General features: G+C 42.8%; 1 protein-coding gene across 1 annotated transcript in view; it reads left to right on the top strand.

The window, feature by feature from the left end:
* The window catches only part of ERICH6 (glutamate rich 6), a 103,236-nt gene that overhangs the window by 23,301 nt on the left and 54,948 nt on the right, over nt 1–24,987 (top strand). Inside the window, exons 2-8 of the mRNA XM_089672594.1 lie at nt 633–717; nt 1,287–1,375; nt 1,517–1,603; nt 4,260–4,318; nt 4,394–4,519; nt 9,500–9,601; nt 17,949–18,109. Coding sequence (XP_089528720.1) covers nt 633–717; nt 1,287–1,375; nt 1,517–1,603; nt 4,260–4,318; nt 4,394–4,519; nt 9,500–9,601; nt 17,949–18,109 — 709 coding nt within the window. The remainder of the gene's footprint in view (nt 1–632; nt 718–1,286; nt 1,376–1,516; nt 1,604–4,259; nt 4,319–4,393; nt 4,520–9,499; nt 9,602–17,948; nt 18,110–24,987) is intronic.

Below are 24,987 nucleotides of genomic sequence, written 5' to 3'. Positions count from 1 at the left end.
CTGATTTTGCACTCTCCAGCTTTAGTAAATAAACCCCAGTGTATCTATGCACATTTTCCATATAGAGCACAGAGAACTACTGACATCTGTTCTTGTGTTTCCTTCATGGCAACAAGCTAAATCTTTATATTTCTTTCTGAACATAATAGATTTATCAAAAGGCTCTACGGCTCTACGGCCATTATAAAACCTATATTAATCATTACTGCTGTTTCCAAAGCTGATGATTTCATTACTTCCTTAAAATATCCTTCAGAAAGGCACACTCAGCTAGATTTTAATGAGGGGAATGTTGAGGTTGCTATTAATGATTTCCTTTTAAAAACTGCTAGTTGCATGAATGTCTCTGGTTTCAGGATTTTCTCAACCACTGACCCAGAATAGGCATGCAACTAGCAAAGTGATAAATTAATTAGGTCTGCTATCACCTTGAAAAAAAATAGATCTGCTAACTTATTCCAGGTCAGTGACTCAAAAATAGTTGAAGCCAAAGAATCTGCCATATAGCCAGGTAACTAGTGTTTTCAGGAGAGTGGAAGCATCTATATGTATGTCATGACATTTCCTGTAAAATACTAATTGAATCCATGTATATTTGTGTTTTTTTTATTTATTCATTTGTTGATTTTTAGGAGCATCTCTCTTTCCTAGAGTGATGAAAGCAATAAGAAGAGAAGAGCCATTGCTAAGTGCAGAACAGAAGGCAGACCAGAATGTGTAAGAGCACTACAAAATATCCTTTCCTGGAATCCTTTACTTTACTAATTACTTGAGGCTGGTACTGCAGTTATATCTACAGGCACGTAATGCGTCAGGCTTCCAAGCCAATTTGCTCTGCCTACTATGTTTTACATAAGAACATACACTCTCCAGTATACGCACTAGCTAATGCCTGGGACCATACAGGGCCGTATTCATGTGACATGAACATTATGGTGGTACTCCAACTTAGATGCAAGCCATACACTTAGGTGTCATAACCTGAAGCTTTTATACACGTGAACAGCCAATTTACCTTTAATAAATCAACCCCTTTGTTTTCATCTTCTTAGTGCTCTGTGAGAGGCAATAGGGCAGCACCCAGTGGGAAATAGACAGACTAGAGTAGAATTTCCATTCACAGATTATGTACCAAGCAATTATTACAAGCTGAATAGTTCATGCTTGTCATCAAGTTTCTGATAAGCCAAAGGAAAGGGTTACTTGTTTTATCCATAACCTTCTAATAAATGTTGTCATAGTGTTTGTTGTTGTTCTCATTTACTGTATATTTTGTTCGATCTTAGGACAGACAGCATGGATCCTTCTTTGGGAATCTCGGTTTCTCTCCAAACTGAAGCAAGCTGGCTAAACAAGCACACCTTTTACAAACACGGTATTTTTTTATTTTGTTGATTAGTTTTTACTTTCTGATTTGCATTGACATGCCCTGTATCTATTAATTGTCCTTGTATTTTCACTTGAGCATGCTTTAGGTCACATAGAGTAGTAATTGCATATTTTAATATATTTGCAGGAAATTCTTTATGTTCAGAGGCTCAAACCCCACAAAGTGCTAGTCCCAATGGAGAAGAACTACCTGATCTTATTTATAAGGAAGAAGGTAAGCAATTAATAGTATGTATATATATATATATATATATATATATACACACACATATATATACACACACACATATATATATATATATATATATACACACACACTATATTTCCAAATTTCACACACACTATATTTCCTATATTTCCAAAAGTATTGGGACACCCCTCCAAATCATTGAATTCAGATGTTTCAATCACCTCCATGGCCACAGGTGTATAAAATCAAGCACATAGGCATGCAGACTGCTTCTACAAACATTTGTGAAAGAATGGGTCGCTCTCAGGAGCTCAGTGAATTAAAACGTGGTACTGTGATAGGTTGCCAGCTGTGCAATAAGTCCATCCATGACATTTCCTTGCTACTAATATTCAACTGTTAGTGGTATTATAACAAAGTAAAAGCAACTGGGAACAACAGCAATTCAGCCACAAAGTGGTAGGCCGCGTAAAATGACAGAGAGGGGAAGTCGCCAACTGTCTGCAGAATCAATAGTTAAAGACTTCCAAACTTCATGTGGCCTTCAGATTAGCACAACAACAGTGTGTAGAGAGCTTCATGAAATGGGTTTCCATGGCCAATCAGCTGCATCCAAGCCTTACATCACCAAGTGCAATGCAAAGAATCGGATGCAGTGGTGTAAAGTACCCCTTGACACTAGAGCAGTGGAGACATGTTCTCTGGAGTAATGAATCACACTTCTCTGTCTGGCAATCCGATGGACATGCCTGGGTTTGGCAGTTATCCAAGAGAATGGTACTTGCCTGACTGCATTTTGCCAAGTTTAAAGTGTGGTGGAGGGGGGATTATGGTGTGGGGTTGTTTTTCAGGGGTTGCGCTTGGTCCCTTAGTTCTAGTAAAGGGAACTCTTAAGGTGTCAACATACCAAAACATTTTGGACAATTTCATACTCCCAACTTTGTGAGAACATGGCCCCTTCCTGTTCCAACATGACTGCGCACCAGTGCACAAAGCAAGGTCCATAAAGACATGGATGAGCGAGTTTGGGATGGAGGAACTTGACTGGCCTGCACAGAGTCCTGACCTCAACCTGATAGAACACCTTTGGGCTGAATTATAGCAGAGACTGCGAGCCAGGCCTTCTCGTCCGACATCAGTGCCTGACGTCACAAATGCACTTCTGGAAGAATGGTCAAACATTCTCATAGACACTCCTAAACCTTGTGGACAGCCTTCCCAGAAGAGTTGAAGCTGTTATAGCTACAAAAGGTAGGCCAACTCAATATTGAACCCTATGGACTTTATGTGCATTTAAAGGCAGGCACCCCAATACTTTTGGCAGAATGAAAACTCCTTCTACAAACTTTAACCAGTGCTCAGCTGGATAGGTGACAGAAGTCACAAGACTGCTATATACTGCTGATGAGAAAAGGTATTTGCAGTTTATATTTACTACAATAATTGGATTTCTATGGCCTGTGTACTGTGGGAGACCAGATATAGTGAATGCAGGGTCCTGGGTTTAGTAACACTTTAAGTGTCATTTCTGTCTGCTGCTTCATTCCTCTGCTATCAGCATTAATCGCTTTTGACAAGTTTTCCTGGCACCAAGAGAAAATAGTGACAGAGCAGGGACCTCCATCCTCAGCACTGTTCCTGTGAGCTGTGTGTGTGTGTGTGGGGAGGGGGTGTCCCTTCCCTCCAATCAGTTCTCAGAGCTCTCCTCACTGAACTCTGCAGAGTGTAACTTCAGCTCCCTGCCCACTCTTTTCTGTACTCTAGAAAAGCTTTATAAATTCTCTACTTCAGTACAAATGTAGAGAAGAGAAGACTGTAGATAATAAAGGTACAACATATGTAGGAAGGTTTGTTTAATCTCTGTGCATCAACCGAGGCCAGTTATTTCACTTGGTATGTGTATGGGTTTACAACCACTTACAAACAGTTAGTTTATTTAGGGAGTTCATTATCCAGTTTCTGAAAAAGAGCGATCTCTGGAGCTCTGGGAACATTCACACCTGTCAATGAGTGAATTAGATTAAATGTTCTATTCCAAAACCTAGTTACCTTAATGCACTGGCACCAAATACGAGCAATGGTGCCTACTTGGCCGAGATTTTTGAAAAACTGAAAGGAGGGGGCCTGTGTGCTCTATCCTAATTGGGACCATATACCATCTCAATAGAGTTTAATAACTAGATTCCAAAGGAGCCATGTTTTATTTATTTTAGGTACTCATATAGTGCTATCAATTTACGCAGTGCTTTGCATATATATATTGTACATTCACATCAGTCCCTAACCCTCAAGGGGTGTACAGTCTAAGTTCCCTAACTCACATTCATGTGCTAGGGCCAATTGAGACATGAACCAATTAACCTACCAGCATGTCTTTGGAGTGTGGGAGGAAACTGGAGTACCTGGAGGAAACCCACACAGGCACAGGGAGAACATGCAAACTCCAGGCAGGTGGTGCCATGGCTGGGATTTGAACCAACAACCCCAGTACTGCCAGGCAGAAGTGCTAACCATTTAGCCCCTGTGCTGCCCACATTAATAGAAATCATAGAAAGTTTATTAGCAATATCTTGCCACTGTGGCAGTTCCTGTTAAAGTCTCTTTCCCAATGTTCCAAATAGGGGAGCTTAAAAAAAAGTGATATTAAACTGAAAGCAATAATACCCTGTGTTGTCTGCAGATTTATACTCTTCGTTATCTGAAGACCTGAGTGACCTTAGCGTTCTGTGTGACATGGAGGTAAACTGGTTTCATTCCCTTCTTTTAAGTATCACATTAGTTGATCAGAAATAATTATTTTTGTTTTTTCTACAGTTCAGTTTTGAGTACAAGACATGCTTTGAGAAACATTTGAAAACTTTGCCTAGTGTTGGACCTCCGACTATATTGGCGTATAAACGAGAATCTTCTGAAAATGATCAGATACTGGCTATGATGAAGGTCAGTTTTTTCCTACATATGCCAGTTCTCTTTTGTGTTCAACGCTGCTGTATATACAGTATAATGAGTTAGTATAGTTCTTGACAAGTTGTACACTCCAGTCACCATGAAAGTCATTATATTTATCAGAGTATATTGGGTATTGTGTCAGCCCTGGTAAATGCCATGGGGCCTAGGAGCACAGGGGACCTCAGAATACAGAAAAGGTAATCCTTAGTATGTATAATGATTTATCTAAGAAATGTAGAGAGTATGGCACTAGTGCAAGTTCAGTTGATTTTTATTGTGCAAAGGAGAACCAGTAAGAGAAGAGTTTCACCTCCTCTCATCACATACAATAACCTCTTTCCGACCGCTCTATAGCCGAAGGACGGCCACAACACGGTTCTCCTATTCTGGGAGGACATCCTTGAACATCCTCCCACTTGCGTTCCTCCTCCTCTCCTTAGTGACCGCTGTGTCCTTTGGACACAGATGATCATAGATCATTATAAAGGGCCAATCGTAGCGGTCCTTTATCATGTGATCAGCTGTGTCCAATCACATCTGGCCACATATAAACCGACTTGCTGGTTATCAGTATTCCTTTCCTCATATGCTGTTTCTGTGTGAAGAAAGGAGAGCCAATAAGCCAATCAGTGCCCTGATGATTTTTGCAGCCCCATCAGTGCCCATCAGTGCAGATTATCAGTGCCCATCAGTGACACCTCATAAGTGCAAACCTCATCAGTGCCCATCAGTGCAGCTTATCAGTGCCCATCACTGCTGTCTCATCAGTGCAGCCTCATCAATGCCCTTCAGTGCAGTCTATCAGTGCATCACTGATGGGCCCTTGTGGGGCTTCACTGATGGGCATTGATAAGGCTGCACTGATGGGCACTGATGAGGTGGCACTGATAAGCTCACTGATGGGCATTGATAGGCAGCACTGATAGGCTGCACTGACGGGCACTGATATGCTGCACTGATAAGCACTGATATGCTGCACTGATGGGAACAGATAGGCACTGATATGGTGCACTGAAGGGGTTGCACTGATAATCAGGGAACTGATTATCAGTGTAAATTTCCCTGTCACAGGAAAGCCGATTATCAGCTTTCCTTTCCTCAGCGCTGTGACAGTGCTGAGGAAAGGAAATGCTGATAACTGGCATTTGTGATCAGCAGTGATTGGATGCAGCTGATCATATGGTAAAGAGCCAACGTCATTGCCCCTTTACCCTGATTGGTGATGCGATGTGTCTGAGGGACACAGTTCACCACCAATCACCACGCTGTATGCTAAGAATGGGAAGACATCATATGACATCCTCCCTGAACAAGAGAGGTCCTGTCCGGCCATTATTGTACAATATGTCAGACATTTGGGTACAGCATTGCTTTAGCATGCAATTGCCATTACATCACATTTTGTATGGCTCAAACCGCACCACATCCGCACCAAAAAGGTGCAGGGCCCTTTTTTGATCCACACTAGAATGGGATTGCATGGGTATTCACACTTATGTGATCCGATTCTGAACATCGCACCGCATTTTGCAAACCGATTTCAGGGTGTTGTTAACGTAACATACACCCACAGCGGTTCGCATGAACGGGGTGCGATTGTGATACGGTGCGGAATTCGCACAGAAAACGCTACGAATTCCGTACCACATTAGTGTGAACCCGGGCTCAAAGTGCGAGAGAGCTGAAAATTGGCCTGGGCAGGAAGAGGGTAAAAGTCACTTGTCCTGAAGTGGTTAAGAATAAAACATCTGTAAATGGTAAGGCACATTGATTAGGGATAAGGATTGCTACAGATAAAGAAAACAATTCCCTGATGTCCTCATTATTAACAGGTTCCCACCCAGCCTATTGTACAATGACGGCCGGGGCGGGACTGCTCTTGTCCTCCCACTCTTGCTGCGCATGCACGCCCCCAGTTTCGCACAGCAGAGCAATCGGTGGTGAGCTGTGTCCCTCAGACACAGCGCATCACCGATCAGGGTAAAGAGCTAATGACGATGCTTCTAGCATGTGATCAGTATCAGGGGCGGACTGACAATTCATGGGGCCCCCGGGCAATAGGGGATATGGGGCCCCTGTGTCCTTGCCCAAACTCAAAAAAGCCTATGAAAAAGGTACAAGGGGCATCTCATGGTGCCCCCTACTGACCCCGGTCCCTCGGGCAGTGCCCGAGTTTCCAAATGGTCAGTCCGCCCCTGATCAGTATCCATTCACAAACAAATGCTGCTTATCAGAGTTTCCTTTCCTCAGTGCCATCACTAAGGAAAGGAAAGCTGATAACCATCTTTCCTGTAACAGGGGACATTTACTCTGATAATCAGGGCATTGATCATTAGAACCCTGATAATCAGTGCAGACTATCAGTGCCTCTTCATCTGTGCCCATCACTGTAGCTCATTAGTGCACCCTCATCAGTGCAGCATATCAGTGCCCATCAGTGCAGCCTCATCAGTGCAGCATATCAGTGCACATCAGTGAAGAAAAAAAATACTTGTTTGCTAAATTTTATAACATAAACGAAGAAAAAGGTGTTTTGTTTTTCAAATTGTTCAGTCTTTATTAATTTGTTTAACAAAAGAAAAACACAGTGGTGATTAAATACCACCAAAAGAAAGCTCTATCTGTCTAAAAAAAAAAAAAAAAAGATCATTTAATTTGGGTACATTGTTGCATGACTGTGCAATTGCCATTCAACGTGTGACAGTGCTGAAAATTGGCCTGGACAGGAAGGAGGTGAAAATGCCCAGTGATGAGGTGTTTAAAAATCAACTGGACTTACACTAGTGCCCAGGGGCGGACTGACCATGTGGAAACTCAGGCACTGCCCGAGGACCCTGGGTCAGTAGGGGGCCCCATGAGATGCCCCTGGTACCTTTTTCATAGGCTTTTTTAAGTTTGGGCAAGGACACAGGGGCCCCATGATCCCCTATTGCCCGGGGGCCCCATGAGTTGTCAATCCGCCCCTGCTAGTGCCATTATGCTCCCATCCTTTCTACATTTCCCGGACTAATCCGAGGACTGCTGAGGGGACCCAAATTGACAGAGATGCCTCCTGCTTTGGAATCATCTGAATGAAGTTTCTGGTCCAGCTCTCTACTGAGATATCTGTTGTTTAATAATTTATCTAGACATGTCAAACAATTGGAATATGATTGCAAAGCAGGGATTTGATAAATTGTACTTTAAGAAATTGTTTTCACATAGCACAAGCCTCACAACAGATCTAGTTTTAATGCATTTCAGACAGTTTTAAATATAACCCCTTTGCGCAGTATACTGCATGGATATCATGTCTGTTTCTCCTTTCTACATGCTCTGCAGGTTCTTTGACCAAGTTAGACTGCATGTCGTACATTCCAGGGAGTTGAGATCACATGCTTACTTCTAGCTGTCCCTTGTCACAGTGGACAGATCCAGTGTCGTTAAACATACTACAGCATGCAAATTCATCATGCAGTATCCCTTCCTGTTTAGGAAGTTATTAAAAATCTGTGTTTTTCCTTGTTACACAAAACACAAGCAGTATAATACAGTATTACAATAGTAGCTGATGCTCTAAAGCAGAAGTCTCCAAACTGTGGCCCGGGGGCCTGATGTGGCCCTTTGCTTGCATTTATCTGGCCCTTAGGGCACTATTCCTCCCACTGACACCAAGAAAAAGGCACTATTCTTTCCACTGACACTAACGATGGGGCATTGTTATTCCCACTGATACCAACAGTAGGGCACTATTCCTTCCCCAATACCAAATATGGGACATTGTTTACTGCCTTTGATTTCAGCACATTTTCTACTTCTGCTGGCAACACACTGTGGCCCCTCTAAAGGCTGAAGGACAGTAAACTTGGACCTTTGTTTAACCACTTCAAGTCTGGACACTTTCACCCCCTTCCTGTCCAGGCTAATGTTCAGCTTTCAACTCTATCACACTTTGAATGACAATTGCGCGGTCATGCATCACTGTACCCATATGAATTTTTTAGCATTTTTTTAAACAGATAAAACTTTATTTTGGTGATATTTATTCACCACTGGGATTTTTATTTTTTTGCTATATAAATGAAAAAGTCCAAACGTTTTGAATAAAAAGTGTTTTTCTTATAAAATTTTGCAAATAAATAATCTTTCTTCATAAATCTTGGCCAAAATGTATTAAGCTTTCTTTTTAGTAAAAAAAAAAACAAAAAAACCCCAAATTATTTTATAACCAAAAATTATAATTTTTCAAAAAATGGTTTGACATTTTTATTTTATTTTTTATATTATGTATTTTTTTAACATACTGTCACCCTAGCAGTACAGTGTCACTATAGTGTCTACTTGACGGGGGTGATGAAATTTTTTTTTTTTTTTACACATTGCTTTTACACCCATAAAGGCTGTAAAAGCAATAATTTCTTTTTCTCTCTGGCTGCATTCTTGCAGCCATTGAGAAATATTGTGTGAGCTGTGATTGGCCACAGCTTGTCCCATGGTACAAGGCTGTTGTGAATAGCCTTGTACCATGTGACCTCTGTGATCATTCATAGATTTCACAAGTAGTACGCAATGATGTCAGAAATGAAATCTTGCTTACTACTATTCATGTGGTCACTGATTGGCCAATCAGTGATCACATGATCGGGACCTCACACAGAGGTCCCATACAGTGATCGGTGTTCCACTGTGTCCGGACACAGCGGGCACCAGAATGCGTTGCCGCGCTCCCAGGGAGCACGCACAGGCAGGGAAGTGGGGAGGCCGTTTATAAATGGCCACCGGACCCTGCAATGCTCCTGTCCGTCCGTTTATATACATGGGCCGGACGGGAAGAGGTTAAAAAGTTTGGAGACCCCTGCTCTAAAGGTAGAACATTGATTACCAGAGTGCCTATCAATGGTGGTGCATTTCTGAGTGTTTCTGTTTGCATCAAGGTATTATGGAACATGTAACAATGTATTAATCCGAGGATATGTTTGTGTACTGACTTAGATTCTAAAGGAGAGGTCTGGGAAAGAACTGTGCAGATTTTGCAGAAATCCATTGATGCCATTTCCTGTAGAATCTACCTTGGACTATGACTTCTCCCAAGAGGTATTTTCATATACTGTATTAGTTTCCACTGCCAGCAAATTGATGCTAATTGAGTGAAGCCCTCCCCTCCCCTTACACTAATGACCCTTGTGCACAAGCATTGACACTAACCCTTTCTGTAACCCTACCGCTAACCCTCACTCATGTATGGTACTAAATGGAAAATGGCAACAACAGTGGATCCCACCTGCACAATGTGTGTCATGACTGCTGCTTGTTTCTTCTGGGTAAGCATGTGATAGGGTGATAACCCAGAAACCCAGAATCACAATTGAGGGACAGCTGTCACCACAAGACAGGAATTGCTTGAACAATGACCTTCACAGGAGAATCATTAAAGCGGAGTTCCACTCACACTGTAAAAAAATAAAAGTCAGCAGCTACAAAAACTCCCCGCAGCCCGTTTCACCAGCCGTCTGGTGTTCCAGGCGCCGGCATCTTCAGTGTGGGCACCCGGCTGTGACAGCTTGCGGCTTCAAAGCCGGGTGCCCACTGCACATGCGCGAGTAGCACTGCGCTTCATGAATGGCCCCGTCATCTTCTAGGACCTGCCACGTGTCCCAGAAGACAGCGGAGAGGGAGGGTAGGAGGACAACTCCTACCCACTTCCCAAAGGTGCCAATCCGTAATGGGGAACGGGGGACCAGTCTTTAAAGTGGAACTTCCCCTTTTGGGTGGAGCTCTGCTTTAAAGTGTTACTAAACCCACAACAGTAAAATCAGTCTGTATATGCACTAAAGCATGCTTGTTATACTCACTGTGGAACCTAAGGGGTTAATCCTCTCCTTTGTGTAAAAAGGCTAGTTTGATTCTTTCCTCTCTGTTCCTCCCCTTTTTCAATCGACCACCTCTCCAGACTGAACCGTAGGCATGCACATGCTCGGTTTCGTGTGTATTGCTAAATAGGTTTTTTTTTCTTGGGAGAGTGCATGTGATTATCACAGGGCCAATCAGCACTGTCCAGACAGAGGTCAGGGGATTTCCATCCTCCTAGAGCAGAAAGAAAACTCCTCCTACAAGCTAATCCTAACTTCTCTGAGCCTCCCCTTCTTCCAGTGTCCCCCGCTTATCTCCTGATAGGACATATCATGTGGAGACACTCTGCACATGCTCAGTTTGGTGTGTATTGCTAGAGAGGGTTTTTTTTTTCTTGGGAGAGTGCATGTGATCAACATAAGGCCAATCAGCACTGTCCAGAGGTCAGGGGTCCTACATCCTCCTAGAGCAGAAAGAAAACTCCTACAAGCTTTAAACAGTGCTCTGCTGGACACTGATAGAAGTCACAAGACTGCTCTAACTGATGATGAGAAAAGGTATTTAGCAGTTTATATTTACTAAAATAATTGCATTTCTATGTAGTGTGTACTGTGGTAGACCAGATATAGTGAATGCAGGGTCCTGGGTTTAGTAACACTTTAACTCATTTCGTCATACTCACCATTCTTGTGTTGAGACCCTCTGCAAAGAAGACCAACCCTTTCTGTGCCAAAAGACTACAGTGCCTAAATCCAAACACTGGGATCTACTGCTGCACTTCTGTTTTTATTGATTATGGAAACTGCAACACAAACTGTTTATTAAAAAATGGCTATTGGACACCAAATATAGGGTGACACATTATATGGGTTTATTCAATATGTGGTACTAGATAGGACTTAATGTACACCACATGCTGACTTGTCTTTGACCACTACTGACTTGTATTTGAAATTTGCATGTCTAGGAGTAATTTCAATCCTGTATTCAATACTGGGGAGTCATTGACTCAAAAAGTCATGCGTGTATCAGGTGTCAGGGTATCTAATATGCACATACTGTACATATTTTGGGTCAGTGACTCACTACATGGTAAAAGAAAGTTCAGAATGACAAATGTGTCATATAAATAATGGAGCAACAGCAGCTCCCATAATCCTATCTTGGTGGGTTCTCTTTAATGTGGAAAACCCCCATTTAGAGCAGTTTGGACCGCTTCTTTCCAGAAGGAAATATGGAGTCTGCTATTATTGACTGCCCCTAGCAAATGGTAATATGTTCTTGTTTATACATCATGACTCTAACGTGTTATTAGAAAGCAGCACATTGTGCATAGTAAACAAATGGAAACCTCTATGCTCGCTAACCCATATATATATATATATATATATATATATATATATATATATATATATACAGTATATATATATATATATATATATATATTTTTTTTTTTTTTTTTTTTTTAAAAGAAGTTGAAAGGACTATCACCTTTATTTAAGCACAAATACACTTGTGGACTTTCATCTATTTAATAGTTGGTTTATATGTTTTCTGTATAGATTATGAGAATACAGCCTATACCTTGAGAATCTATTCAAATTATAATGGTTTTATCTAGGGGCATGTGGTGATACTATCCTCCTAAATACTTGCACTTTTTACTTATCTTTATGTAGCGCCTACCTACTTATACTACACATTTACACCAACGTATATATATATATTTTTTTTTTGTCACAGTTGGCTCAAAATGTAGAGGCCAAACCAAATCCAAACACATACCTATTGCTCTCTGAGCCACTTTCAAGATCAAAAAGAAAAAAAAAAGCACACAAATAAAAACACCCCAAAAAAGCAATACCCAGGGGCAAAACCCTTAAAAGTGTCAAAATAAAAACTGTTTATAACTATTAATAAATAATAAATATAGGATGAAAATGGGGCCCATCATGACACTGCTTGAGTTCGGCACATCACATGAATATCTTGAATATCCATCCTTTTGCATAGATACCCGCATATAATCTATTTATTAATTCAACAAAAACAAAAAAAAAATAACAAATAATAATTTATTTCCCATATAAAAATGCATAAAAACACAAAAAAAATTGAAAAATGCCATCTAGTGGTCAAAAAGTATATAACGCACAAAATAAATATATGACCCTAAAATAAATATTCAGACCCTAAATAATTAAAAATCTTCTATAAAACAATTTAAGTCACAGTCTAGATTTAAACCAAAAGGAGCCAAAGTCTGCATAAGATAAATCCAATTTGCCTCCTTTTGAGTTAGTACCTTAATTTTATCAGAATCAATCCAATTTCTCCTATACCTCTCAGTTCCCCAGAACTGAAGGCCAGTCAGATCTTTGTTATGGACTTGTCTAAAGTGTTTAGAGAGAAGTGTTTTTTATACCCAATAAAAATGTTATAAACGTGTTCTTGTATTCTCTTAGACAGTTTGCGCTTAGTGCGCCCAATTGCATACCACAAGGGCACTTGACAGGGCTGCTGTTAGAAACTACAGGACCCCATGCAGCCAACCTGACAGGGCCCCCCCAAAAACACAGTTTACTATGCTTCAGTTATGAATGAACACAGTGAGTGATTATTAGCGATCACTCATTGTGTTCATTCAAGAAAGGAACAAGCTGGTAAATGTGACATATTTACTGGACCCTTCCTCCACTCTCCATCCTGAAGGATCCTTTTGTGTGCTTGCAGCTGGTGGTTGGAAGCCAGCAGCACTGCAGGGGTAAGGCCACTCAGGGGGGCCTGGGCAGCATATAGTGCACTGAAACGGTGATGGATGCGTTGGGGGGCAATTACTAAAACCGATCACCTATTTTGGTGTCTCTGCAGCAGCTGAAAACCAGCAGGACGGAGAGGAGAAGAATACAGTTTTCAGAAAGAGACATACAGGGGATCGATTCCAGTAATTGCCCCCCCCCCACACCGCGCCGATCACCCTCCCTGCCCACACCCAGTTCACCCAGCTGCCTGGACCCCTCTGCTGGCCTGGGCCCTGTATAGGAGGACTGGTGGTACCCCCTTATCCACGGCCCTGGCACTTGATACAATATATAAAACCCTCTGTGTCACATGAAATACATGTAAAAAAATTATTTTTTGTGACTTCTGAAATAAAAGTCCTCCTCTTTTTCAGGTTGCCTATAGTCTGACAACAGATGTAGCATCTACCACACGCATGAAAACCGTTCTGGGCACAAAATGGTACATTATGCATAGGGGGGTCCACTACTGATCTAACAACCTTATCTCTCAGAGTAGGGGCACGTCTATAAAGAACACTTAGGGGCCTCTGGGAGTGCTTTCCCTAACAGTTTGTCAGCTTTCAAAATAGACCAATGTTTTTTTTTATTATTGTTTCTACCTTTTTATGTTTGCGATGAAAATCCAAAACGATTGCCGTAGAAATATCGACATTCCTGTCAGCTCTTTCCTAACCACTTGTCCCACATGTTTATATAATTCATGACCACCTCCTCCTCATATCCCTTGTTGATAAACCTTTTCCCAATAATATTAGCTTGCTGGGTGTAATCACTAATATCAGAACAATTTCTCCTGACTTGCAGCAACTGTCCTTTAGGAATATTGTTAAGCCAGGCACTATGATGACATCTATTATAAGGGATGTAAGCATTCCTGTTCATGGGTTTAAAAAACGTTTTCGTGATATTTGCTTCAGAATCCTTAAAAACCTCTAAATCTAGATAAATAATCCTATGTGTACTGACTTCCCAAGATAATTCAATATTTTTATTATTCCTGTTTCATTTCTCCACAAACACTGCCACCTCCTTCCGGTCATCTTTCCATATAAGTACAATATCGTCTATGAATCTATGATATAGAATCAGCTGACTAGGTTTATTGGTGAATATCACTTCATCTTCCCATTTAGCCTTAAACCGATTAGCGACACATGGGGAAAAACGAGCCCCCATGGCAATTCCTCTAATCTGCTGATAGCAGTGCCCCTCGTATCAAAAGTAATTATGGCCCAGAGAGAAATCAAGGCATTTCACAAGATATCTTTTCTGTCTTCCACACAATTCACCTTCCCTGTCAAGTGCCCATCTAAGCACTTCCACAGCTTCAGAATGATCAATAATAGTGTATAAAGACCTGACATCTGACGTAGCGAAGATGAGATCCTCACTGACATCCACCTGATTCAAAAGCTGCAATAAATGCTTGCTTTCCCTTAGATATGCACATTATTTTGGAGACCACTGGCTGTAAGAATTCATCTATATACTCACCCATCCTAGAGCAAACTGAACCAATCCCATTTACAATAGGACATCCTGGGGGATGGTCCTTATCCTTATGAATCTTAGGTAATATATAACAGGTAGGAACCTTACACATATTAGGAACCAAATATTTACCTTCCCTCTGGTCCAAGATTTTCTTCTTTTGTCCTTCCTAACCAGAGAGCATAGTTGAATCTTGAATTCTTGGGTAGGGTTACCCATTAAAACCTTATATGTTCCTCTATCCTCAGAATGTCTTGAAACTTCCTTAATGTAGTCATCCTTCAACATGACCACAATACCACCCCCCTTTCCTTATCAGCTGGCCTGATGATCACATCTTTATTTTCATCCAATGACTTTGTGCCTTCAGTAATAAAATCATGGTCTTTAGCTTTTTTTACTTATCATCAATTATATCACTAATTGTGTTTTATGCATTTACATGCGTTTACCATTTTTTATTTAATTTTTTTTTCCAGATTTTATATTGGGTTATTCATTGCACTTTAGCTATTCATATTATCAGCTATATCACTAATCGTGTTTGATGCATTTACATACCTTTGTCTTTTTTCTAAAAAAAAAAATTATATTGGATTATGCACATTTTATTTGCACTACACTTTTACTATATTGACATTGTGCATAGTAACAATAAAATGACTGACTGGGGAATATACATGCACAGGACGGCCGTAATGAAATCAACCATATATAGCCAGTGTAGATCAAGGGGGCAGCACAGTGGAGTTTGCATGTTCTCCCTGTGCCTGCGTGGGTTTCCTCTGGGTACTCTGGTTTCCTCCCACACTCCAAAGACAAGCTGGTAGGGTAATTGGCTCCAGTCTACATTGTCCCTAGTATGTATGAATGTGAGTTAGGGACCTTAGATTATAAGCTGCTTGAGGGCAGGGACTGATGTGAATGTAAAATATATATATGTAAAGCACTGCGTAAATTGATGGCGCTATATAAGTACCTGTAATAATAATAGTTGCTGCTCTATTATACTGACCAGCTGGTTTTAAAGTGGTTATAAACCCAGTCACATCCACTTTAACATGATATTATTATTTAAAAAGTAATTTTCAACCTCTAAACCAGCCTTTTTCAACCTGAGCGTCCAGGCACCCTGGGGTGCCTTCAGGTTTCTTCAGGGGTGCCTTGACAAAATGCCTAAAAATTGCCCAAAATTGTATACAAGCCAGCAGGTGGATCAAGCCTGCCTTTTAGCTACACAAAGCCACTGGGTTTCATTGTGCACCATTACAACTTTCTAGCCACTGGCCATATAACAACCAATGGCGTAATGATGTAATCAGTTAAAAAGGACATCGGGCACCTGCACAGCATCCTTGCTTTCCCCTTCCCAGCCTCTTCGTAAGCACTGAGGTCACACTAGACGAGTAAAAGAGAGAAACTGAGGGAGAAGAGAAACAATTGAATACTAGTCAGTACCAATGTGTAAAAATGTTTCTGATTTAGAAGAATAAATCACCTCTATTGTTGGGTGTCCTACAAATGTTGCTGCGTTCTGTAAAACTTTATTTTTTTATATTTTATAATGGGTACCTCAAGATTGTTCAGAATTTTAAAGGGTGTCTCGGTCTTGTGCAGAATTTTAAAGGGTGCCTTGACTGAAAAAAGGTTTAGAAACACTGCTCTAAACCTATAACTTTTGATAAAATACTACCTGGTGATCCTGCCAAGAAGGTCCTTGGGTTTAGGGTTTATATGTATCTAACTCAATGTCTTCAAAGGTCCAGTTTTGTTATTGTCTTTTTATATGTTCATCCTGAACATTTTACACTTTGTATAGCAGTCAGTTCTATAGGATTTAAATGGTATATTGTTTTTATAGCTGTACATTATACCCTTTTTATTAGTATGTGGTATATGAGATCATGCTCCCTTGGTGAATAACAGCCGGGTATGGGTCAGTTCCCTGATGTGAGGAGGAGCATGGACAATTTAAATAGTAATTTAAACTTCAAAGAATTACACTATAATCAAGTGCCTATCTGTGTGAAATGCAGCAGAGGCCTTGTTTCCTGCAAACCCTGTTTTATGATTCAATTATTATACAGGATTTATATAGTGCCAACAGTTTGCTCAGTGCTGTACATTATAACATTATAATGGGAGACAGTACACGAGACAGTACAGTAACAATACGATTCAATACACAAGGGGTTCAAGGGCCCTGCTCCTTGGAGCTTACAATCTAGGAGGGAGGGGATAGTGGTACAGAAGGAAATAGCTGTGGGGAATGGAGTGGTAGGAAGAGTGGAGGAGTTCAGTAATTAGCTGAGGGCGGGGTAGGCTTCCCTGAAGAGATAAGTTTTCAGACAGCTTATGTCTTTTTCCTTACCATTAAACCTGGCCTCACTAAATGCCCTTTTGACTGAATAGGCAAAATTCCCATACTCCAACATCTTGTTGAAAAAACCTTATCAGAAGCAGTCTGTTATAGTTGCAAGGGAAGGGAACAATCCATATTAGTGCTCATGGTTTTGGAATGGGATGTCCACCAAGCTTATATAGATACCCACATGGAAGAAAAATATATTTGAAATATATTTTTTAAATATTCTTCTCAAATATATTGACATATATTTGAAATACTGCAATTTTGGTCATATTCAATATATTTCAAAATATATTTCAATAAATATATATATATATATACTGTGTGTGTGTATATATATATATATATATGTATATATATATATATATATATATATATATATATACACTGTATGTTGCAATGCATTTTTATTACAAAATATATGAAAAATATTTTTAAAAATACATTTTCAAATATACTGTATGTCTTTAAAAATACAAATCTACATTTTTGGAATGCATTCCAAATATATGTAATAATATATGTTAAAATTACCTTTATATATGTTAAAAAAAATCTGAAGAATAGATTTTAAAAATATATTCCTTATGGGCATGATGGTCAGGTGTCCACAAACGTTTGGAAAAGTGGCCTATTTTGATTTGCTGTTAGCAGCATGTAACATTGTCAAACATTGGGAAGGGAAGGAAATGTTCTAAAGCCCACTACCACTAGTGATGATCAATCAGTAGAATGCAACTGATTCACTCACTCCCTTACTTTGCACAATGAATGACCAAAGAAATGCATGTATAAAACGTGCAAAAGTGTAAAAGGTTTAGTGGATAGATCTGTTATTATATGACGAGTTATAACTTTGACACAAAATAAGTAATTTTTAGCATGCTTTTTTTGTAAATGTATGTAATTGTATCTATTTTTTTTTAAGGTCTTTTGCTGCAGACAGTTTAGGGACATGATCCAGTGTCTTTTCAAACAACAAAACTGTCTTATGCAGAACAAAGAAATTGAGAGAATTTCAGTGTCCCCTCATGGGCCTTATGGAAATGAGACTGAGAGACAAAAAGCAAAGGAAAAAACTGCACTTAGGTAATACTTTCCCAAAGTTCCTGTCACTTCCCCATGTGTTATTTTTAATTTTCAGAATTTTGATTGATTGTCAAAGAAAAATTGTGTATAAGGAAATACTGTCATGTCTTTAGTGAAAGATATAAATAAAGAGATGGCCTGGGATATTTCCTATTGACATTATATTTGTAAAATATTTCCTGAAAAATGCAGCTCGCATTAACACTTTCAAGCACAATATGCTGCCCTAACAGAATTTTACACAGTTTTATATATGAGTAAAAGAGCAGGGATGCCTGAAGTTGCTTAATTATTCTTTAATCTGAGCAATTATTTATGTTCTGTGTGCTGTAACCCGATTGTATTTTGTGTATTTATTGTGTTGCTTTTGGGGAAACATTTATTTATGTGCATAGATCAATATCTTTACCTTTTGGTCTTGTCCACCCTCTAAAACTTATGTATATTTATTTATTTTATTTTATTTATTTATCGTGTTTATATAGCGCCAAAGGGTTTGCTCAGCGCTGTACAATGGGGGGGGACAATACATGAAACAGAACAGTAACATCAAACAGTACACAAGGGGTTAGAGGGCCCTACTCTTTCGAGCTTACAATCTAGGAGGGAGGGGGTAGAGGCACCGGAGGAAGCGGCTGTGGGGGATGAAGTGGTAGGAGGAGGGAAGGGCTTTTTAGTTATATAACGTTATATAACGTTATATAACGTTTTAGTGGGTTGAAAGCACCCTCTGTATATATCTATATCTTGTGCTCATTAGCACTGGGACCAAAAAAGACTTACCATTGTAAGTTCTAAACAAAAAAGTTGGTGAACAGGAAGGACTTTTAATACAGAAGAGACATACTGGGGTTGATTTACTAAAACTAGAAAGTACAAAATCTGGAGCAGTTCTGCATAGAAACCAATCAACTTCTAGGTTTTAAAATTTAGTTGAACAAGCTGGATGTAGAAGCTGATTGGCTACCATGCACAGCTGCATCAGTTTTAGTAAATCAACCCCACTATGTCTTTTCCGCATTAAAGAGTCTTACCTGCATGTCCACCACTCTACACTGAGCTGCATATGCCAGCTCAATGCACAATGTTGGCTATGTCGAGCTAACTGAACTCCCATGCATGTGCAGGAATGACCTCACCTTAGCTCAGCCAATTAAAGTAGCTGAAGATCAGTTCCTGGAAGCCGCCAAGTCGAAGATGACAGCAGCTGGCAGAGGGCTCCGAGACAGTGCAGCGCTGGAGTGAAGGTGAGTATAGTTGTAAAAGTTGTTGTAAAGGTAGAAGTTTTTTTTAATCATATTGCATTCTTTGCATTAAGGTAAAAAACATTCTCTGAACAGGATCCCCCTCCCCAAATACTTACCTGAGCCCGAACTTGACACATCACTGTGCCCTGTCTCCTCTCTCTCCCTCCTCATTGGACATCGAGGCAGCTGTGGGAGCCATTGGCTCCTTCTGTTGTCAATCACAGCCTGTGAGGAGAAAGTAAGGGGTGGTGCCAAGCCAGACTGTGTCTGTCTATGGACACACAGAGCCAGTTTGGCATGGGTGCGCACGGCAGGGGAGAGGAGCCAGGAGAGCTCGTGGGAGACTCCAGAACAGGAGGATCAGGGCTGCTCTGTGCAAATCTATAGCACAGAGCAGGTAAGTATATGTTTATTATTAACATAAAAATTGCTACGCTGCCTCTACCAAAAAATACTTTAAATAAATAAATAATTAAATGAACTCCCTACTACATAAAGGATCCCTACAAATGTGCATATACTATAATGCCCTGTGGGCTAACAATTATATCCCTCCTCCCCAGTGACTAAATCATAAATAAACCAATATAAAAATTTAACGTGTGTAAACGACAATAGTGCTAAAAATAGCACATATACAATGCCATCAAAATGCGTATACAGTGAAATTGTATAAAATAATATATAAATATATTAAAGTCCCAATAATTGTGCAAATATATAAAAGTTCCAAAAAAATCCCAAAGAAAACCCCATCCGCATCCGTGTGAATACTAAATCTTCTTATCCATAGCAATAGTCTCTGTGAAGTGTTCCAATTAGTGCTCCCCCTCCAGAGCCCCACTCACCACAGATAACTGACCACCTGGAATGGTAGGTCAAATATCGCATAAGATGTTGCAGCGCTCTCCTGCAGGAAAGTTGGCCGTCTGTCAGGGATCCCCTCGATCCCCGCTGCGATGGTCCCGGCGCAGGCGCAGTGTGCCGCCCTGTGCAGGGACTCGAGCATTAGGTCCGGGCCGGCCGCGGCGTTCGAGTTCGCGCATGCGCAGTAGAAGCCGCGGCCGCCCGCTGGGCACCAATGGCAGCGCAGGGCGGGATATTTAAATGGCCCTGAGCTGTCATTCAGTGCCTTCTGGTCTTACCTGTATCCTGTATCTGCGAACCTGTGAATTGTAAGTTGCTGACCCGGATTGTGCTTTGACCTTGCTGTATTTCTCCTGCCCTGACCCTTGCTTCGCCTGACCTCTCTCTTGAATGCCCCCTATTGGATCTGACCTGCTGTTGCTGACCTGGCGTGTGACCCGACTATTCTCTGCCCGCTGCCTTGTACCGTACCGTCCTCCCTGTTACCGACCCGGCTTGTCTGACCTCGCACCTGCTCAGCCATCCATCCATCCATCCATCCGTCCATCCCTCCCAGTGGGGTCTCCTGACCTCCTCATATCAGGCTCTTCCCCGCAGGAGCCCTCGGCGAATACCACTACCACTAACGGGTTTGCCCAGTAGTCACGACCTGGTCTCGGGGGGCTCCAAGTCCATCCCCACCATCAGGGGCCCTGGTGAACAAGCACCCAGGGACTTAGACTCCGTGCTCTGGAAACGCCTATTTAGTGGAGTGCTAGTGGTACCGCTGGGTGGTCCCTTACAGTACCAGAAGGCCATGACGGAGCCTCGAGGAGGACCCTCCCCGCTGGAGGAAGTTTGTAGGCACCTGGCTTCCTTGACGCAAGCTGTAAACGTATTACAGGACAGGTGTTTACAGATTGAAAATCGGTTCCAGGCCGGCACGATATCTGCCCCTGCACCACAGGCCCCGACCCCTGCACCTCCGCCCGTAGCGGCCCCTGAGCCTGCTTCAGGGGCCCCCGCATCACTTCCTATGGCCGAACCCCGGGTACCCCTACCGGAGCGTTTTCACGGGGACCGCACACGCTTCAGGTCGTTCCGTGAATCCTGCCTTCTCTATTTTGAGTTGCAACCTCGTACCTTTTTGACGGAATCAGTAAAGGTGGGGTTTGTCATCTCCCTCCTGCAGGGTGAACCCCAAGACTGGGCCCACCGACTGAGAGGGAACAATGACCCCCACCTAGGCTCAGTTAACGTTTTTTTTGACGCAATGGCCATCTTATATGATGACCCACAGCGGGCAGCTTCGGCCGAAGCAACCTTGTACACACTCCGGCAGGGCCGACGGGCGGCGGAGGAGTACGCCTCTGATTTTAGGCGTTGGATGGGGGACACACGCTGGAACGAGTTTGCCCTTGTGCACCAGTTCCATATGGGCCTGTCAGAGGCCCTGAAAGACGAGCTCGCCCGGGTAGAAATGCCTGAGGCGCTAGAAGACTTAATTGCACTAACCATCAAGATTGACCGAAGACTGCGGGAACGCAGGTTTGAGAGGTCCGGTCAGGGTCGAGGAGGTACCTGGGGGTCTTTCCAGGGTCACAGCCAATCCACTAGGCCACAGTTCCTGAACCCACCACCGGAGGATACTCCTGAACCCATGCAGCTAGGCCTGGCGCGACCTAAGCTATCTCCAGAGGAACGCCAGCGCAGACGCTCCCAGAACCTATGCCTCTACTGTGGTGAAGCTGGTCACATGGTACGATCCTGCCCGCAGAAACTGAGTAAGTGCACCTCTTCTTCCTTATCTGTTGGCGATGTTCATTCTTCCCAATACTTAGTTGTACCCCTCTCCTTTCAGCTGCCAGAAAGGTCCGTGGAAGTGACAGCCATAATTGACTCGGGGGCATGCAGCTGTTTTGTAGATATTAATTTTGCTCACCAGCAGGGTATTCCCCTCCAACCAAAAGAAAAGGGGTTCAACATATTTCTGGCCGATGGGTCCCGGATAAGATCAGGGGTGGTTAACCAGGAGACCCCTTCCATTGCTACCACCATTGCCAGCCAACACCAGGAACTCCTCCGCTTGGATGCCATCGCATCACCCCTTTTTCCAGTCATTCTGGGGCTTCCGTGGTTACGGGCTCATAACCCCCAGATTGACTGGGAAACCAGGGTAGTCTCGTTCCCTTTCTCATACTGTCGGGAACACTGCCGCACTTCGGGCCCGGGGGTTCCCCATGTCCTTGTGTGCTCAGAGGGGGATGCCGACTTAAGGCAGGTCATTCCTGCAGCCTACCATGAATTCCTTGATGTATTCAGTAAACGGGGAGCAGATACTCTACCCCCCCACCGCCCGTATGACTGTCCTATCGACCTGTTACCTGGCTCAGAGATCCCTTTCGGGTGGATCTTCCCCCTTTCGGAGCTCGAATTGGGGGCCCTGAGGGAATACATTGAGGACAGCCTGCAGAAGGGATTCATCCGCCCCTCTACCTCTCTGGCAGGGGCAGGGATTTCCTTTGTAGAAAAAAAGGACAAGACCTTGAGACCGTGTATTGATTACCGGGAATTGAATAGAGTTACAATCAAAAACCGTTACCCCCTGCCGTTGGTACCAGACTTATTTCAGAGTTTAAAGGCGGCAGTGGTGTTCACAAAACTGGACTTAAGGGGAGCATACAACCTGGTTCGCATAAGGGAGGGGGACGAGTGGAAAACGGCATTCCGCACCCACTTCGGCCACTTCGAATATCTGGTCATGCCGTTCGGTCTGTGCAATGCACCGGCCACCTTCCAACACTTTGTGAACGACATTTTTAGGGATTTCCTGGATGTCTTTGTTATAGTCTACTTAGACGATATTTAGATTTTTTCACCTTCTCTGGGGGAGCACAGGGTTCACGTAGCAAAGGTATTAGGGCGGTTGCGGCAGCACGGCTTATACGCCAAAGCTGACAAATGTTGCTTTGAACAGTCTAGTATTACTTTTCTGGGTCTGATTATCTCCACCGCGGGGGGCGCGATGGACCCTCAGAAAGTCTCTGCAATACTGGATTGGCCTGAACCCACAGACAGGAAGGGCGTCCAACGGTTTGTCGGGTTCGCAAACTTTTACCGCAAGTTCATCAAGAACTTCTCGGGTCTGGTCTCCCCCATTACTCAGCTAACCAAGCTTGGAACTCGATTCAGGTGGACGCCAGAGGCGCAGGAAGCTTTTGAAGCTTTGAAGAAGCTATTCACTTCGGCACCCATCCTGGGTCACCCCGATGCCGCCTTACCCTACATCTTGGAGGTAGATGCGTCAGAGAATGCGGTAGGTTCCATCCTATCCCAGCGAAAGGGCACCAGGGAATTGCTCCACCCTGTGGCATTCTTCTCATGGAAACTCACCCCGGCAGAAAGGAACTACGATATCGGCGATCGTGAACTTCTGGCGATTAAGACAGCGTTAGAGGAATGGAGGTACCTGCTGGAAGGTGCCTCACACCCCATCTTGATATTTACGGATCATAAGAATCTGGAGTACCTGAGGACCGCCAAACGCTTACGCCCACGACAGGCAAGATGGGCACTGTTCTTCTCAAGATTCAATTTCCACATTACATACAGGCCGGGATCAAAGAATATGAAGCCAGATGCGTTGTCACGCATGTACGAGGACGCCAAGGAGGTCCAACGCCCGACACTATCCTGTCTTCGGGAAACTTCTTGGCGCTCCAGACGGACCTTCGTTCCAAGATAATGGAGGCGTCCACGGCCATATCCATCCCAGCCGGGGTGCCCCTCCAGAACAAGGGGGGACTCCTGTGGAAGGAAGATCGGATTGTGGTGCAATAGGAAATCCGAACTCTGGTCTTGGGCCATTGCCATGACCACCCGATGGCAGGGCACTTTGGGTCGGCCAAGACCTTAGAGCTCCTCCGACGCTCCTTCTGGTGGCCTGACATGGCAAAAGACTGCAAACACTACGTTAACTCCTGCATCACCTGCCAGAGGAACAAACCATCAAGGTGCAAGGCTTGGGGTCTTCTGCGGCCTTTACCGATTCCCGAACGGCCTTGGCAGAAAATTTCAATGGATTTCATAGTCGAGCTCCCACCTTCACGAGACCACACAGCAATTCTTGTGGTCGTGGACCGTTTATCTAAGATGGCCCACTTTATACTATTAAGGAAGACTCCGTCGGCAGCCGAAACTGCGCGAGTATTCATTCGAGAGATTCTAAGACTGCACGGGGTCCCTGAAGACATCGTCTCTGACCGAGGGGTTCAGTTTACCTCAAGATTTTGGAGGGCTCTGTGTAAAGCTCTGAACATCCAACTGTCCCTCTCTTCTGCATTCCACCCTCAGTCCAACGGACAGACCGAGAGAACCAACCAGACTCTGGAGCAGTACCTGCGCTGCTATACATCTTTTGCCCAGGATGATTGGATACCACTTCTACCCTTGGCGGAATTCGCGTACAACAACACGTGCCATTCTGCAACAGGGCAGTCCCCGTTCTTTTCCAATTATGGGTTTCACCCTACCTTCCTCCCGGACTTGGTCCCTGAATGCCCAATTCCAGCAACACAGGATACATTGACGTTCTTCTCCTCGAACAACAAGAAGCTACAGGAAGCCCTAATTCGGGCCCAAGATGACTACAAGAGGGCATTTAACAAGAGACGAAGGGGAGATCTGGTGTTGCGACCCGGTGAGAAGGTTTGGTTGTCTACTTCCAACTTAAAGATGCTTTGCCCCTCAAAGAAATTAGGCCCTAAATTTATAGGACCCTTTTGC

Source organism: Staurois parvus, unplaced genomic scaffold, assembly GCF_062004578.1.
Source record: "Staurois parvus isolate SC_StPar_1 unplaced genomic scaffold, SC_StPar_1.0 ptg000131l, whole genome shotgun sequence".
Classification (NCBI taxonomy): domain Eukaryota; kingdom Metazoa; phylum Chordata; class Amphibia; order Anura; family Ranidae; genus Staurois; species Staurois parvus.
This window is presented reverse-complemented; position numbering and strand designations above follow the sequence as displayed.